The sequence below is a fragment of the Perkinsus marinus genome (genome assembly GCF_000006405.1).
Source record: "Perkinsus marinus ATCC 50983 genomic scaffold scf_1104296962268, whole genome shotgun sequence".
Taxonomy (NCBI): domain Eukaryota; phylum Perkinsozoa; order Perkinsida; family Perkinsidae; genus Perkinsus; species Perkinsus marinus.
Window position 1 is genome coordinate 1 of NW_003205482.1, and position 1,168 is coordinate 1,168.

Consider the following 1,168-nt stretch of genomic DNA (forward strand, 5'->3'; position numbering starts at 1 on the left):
ACCCCCGACCTCCGATCCCGTCACGCGCCACGAAACTTCAGTCTTCAACATCTTCCTGATGCCTCCAATGATCGCTTTCATTGTGGCCGTCCTCCTCTATCCTGTCCTCAGTGTCACCCCTTCCACGGTGACCTGGATAGGCCTCCTCCCTGAAGAGAACGCTACCACTTATGTCAATGCCATGCCTATCGGTAACGGTGCTTTAGCTGCTAATGTAATCGTTGACAATAAGAATGCTTCTAACCCTATCATAGCGCTGCTGATATCGGATCAGAGATCCTGGAATGAGGCGGGGGAGTTCATCAAAGTTGGAAAGGTCACTCTAGAGCTCACCCCCAACCCGTGGGTGACGGCCGACACTACCTCGATTAAGCAGGTGGGGTCAGACTTGACTAATATCTTCAGCGTCGTCACTTGTTCCGCAGGTTCTCAATACCTCTACAGGAAGTGTTATTCTTGAAGTCGGCCCTTCCCCACCGACGAGGGTCGAAGCCTACGTTGATGCCCTCAAGGATGTCTTAGTGGTGAACATCTCCTCCCCAACACCGATTGATGTCTCGGTTGTCGCCGAGCTGCTACGCCCTAAGCCCTTCTCTAGGCAACCCTTGTATCACTGCCGACCCTACAACGTCAGTGCCGACTTCTATCTCAACGACTCTGGAGGAGTCATCGGCTGGGCCCACGCCAACGTTCGCAGCGATTACACCACTAGCATTCTGGAAGCTCTCAACCTCGAGTCCCTCAAAGGGTCTATTACCGATCGTATCGCCAACAGATCTACTGCGGCTACATGGCGCTTTGGAACGTCTATGATTGCGACCCTGTCTGTGGGAGAGCTGAAGACCTCAGAGCCAAGCCGGGACTTCTCCATGGTCATCGGTGTCGCCACCTCCGAGCAAGGTTTGGACCCTGCCGTTGCTGAGTCGAAGAGGCTCATCGCGGAATACAACAGCATGACTGCTATCGAGAAGCACATGCAGTGGTGGGCACAGTTCTGGAACCGTAGCTGGATCGAAATCACCGGCCCTAGGGCTGGCGAGGTCAACAGTAAAAGTGCCCTCCATCGCTACCTACAGGGTATTCAATCACGAGAGCCGATCCCTATCAAATTCAATGGAATGCTCTTCACGGCTCAGAGAGAGGAAGTGGACTACAACAAGTGGGGAGG

The 1,168-nt window shown here is 53.8% G+C and overlaps 2 protein-coding genes across 2 annotated transcripts; both read left to right on the top strand.

The window, feature by feature from the left end:
- Nucleotides 1-181: 181 nt before the first annotated feature.
- Pmar_PMAR020048 (hypothetical protein) lies at nt 182-376 on the top strand (the record flags this gene model as incomplete). Its single annotated transcript, XM_002771925.1, has 1 exon — nt 182-376. A coding segment is annotated over one exon (195 nt), but the record flags the coding sequence as incomplete, so codon positions are not given.
- A 49-nt stretch (nt 377-425) lies between these two features.
- Nucleotides 426-1,159, top strand: Pmar_PMAR020049 (hypothetical protein; the record flags this gene model as incomplete). The annotated part of the gene is made up of 1 exon (XM_002771926.1): nt 426-1,159. A coding segment is annotated over one exon (734 nt), but the record flags the coding sequence as incomplete, so codon positions are not given.
- Nucleotides 1,160-1,168: the final 9 nt, after the last annotated feature.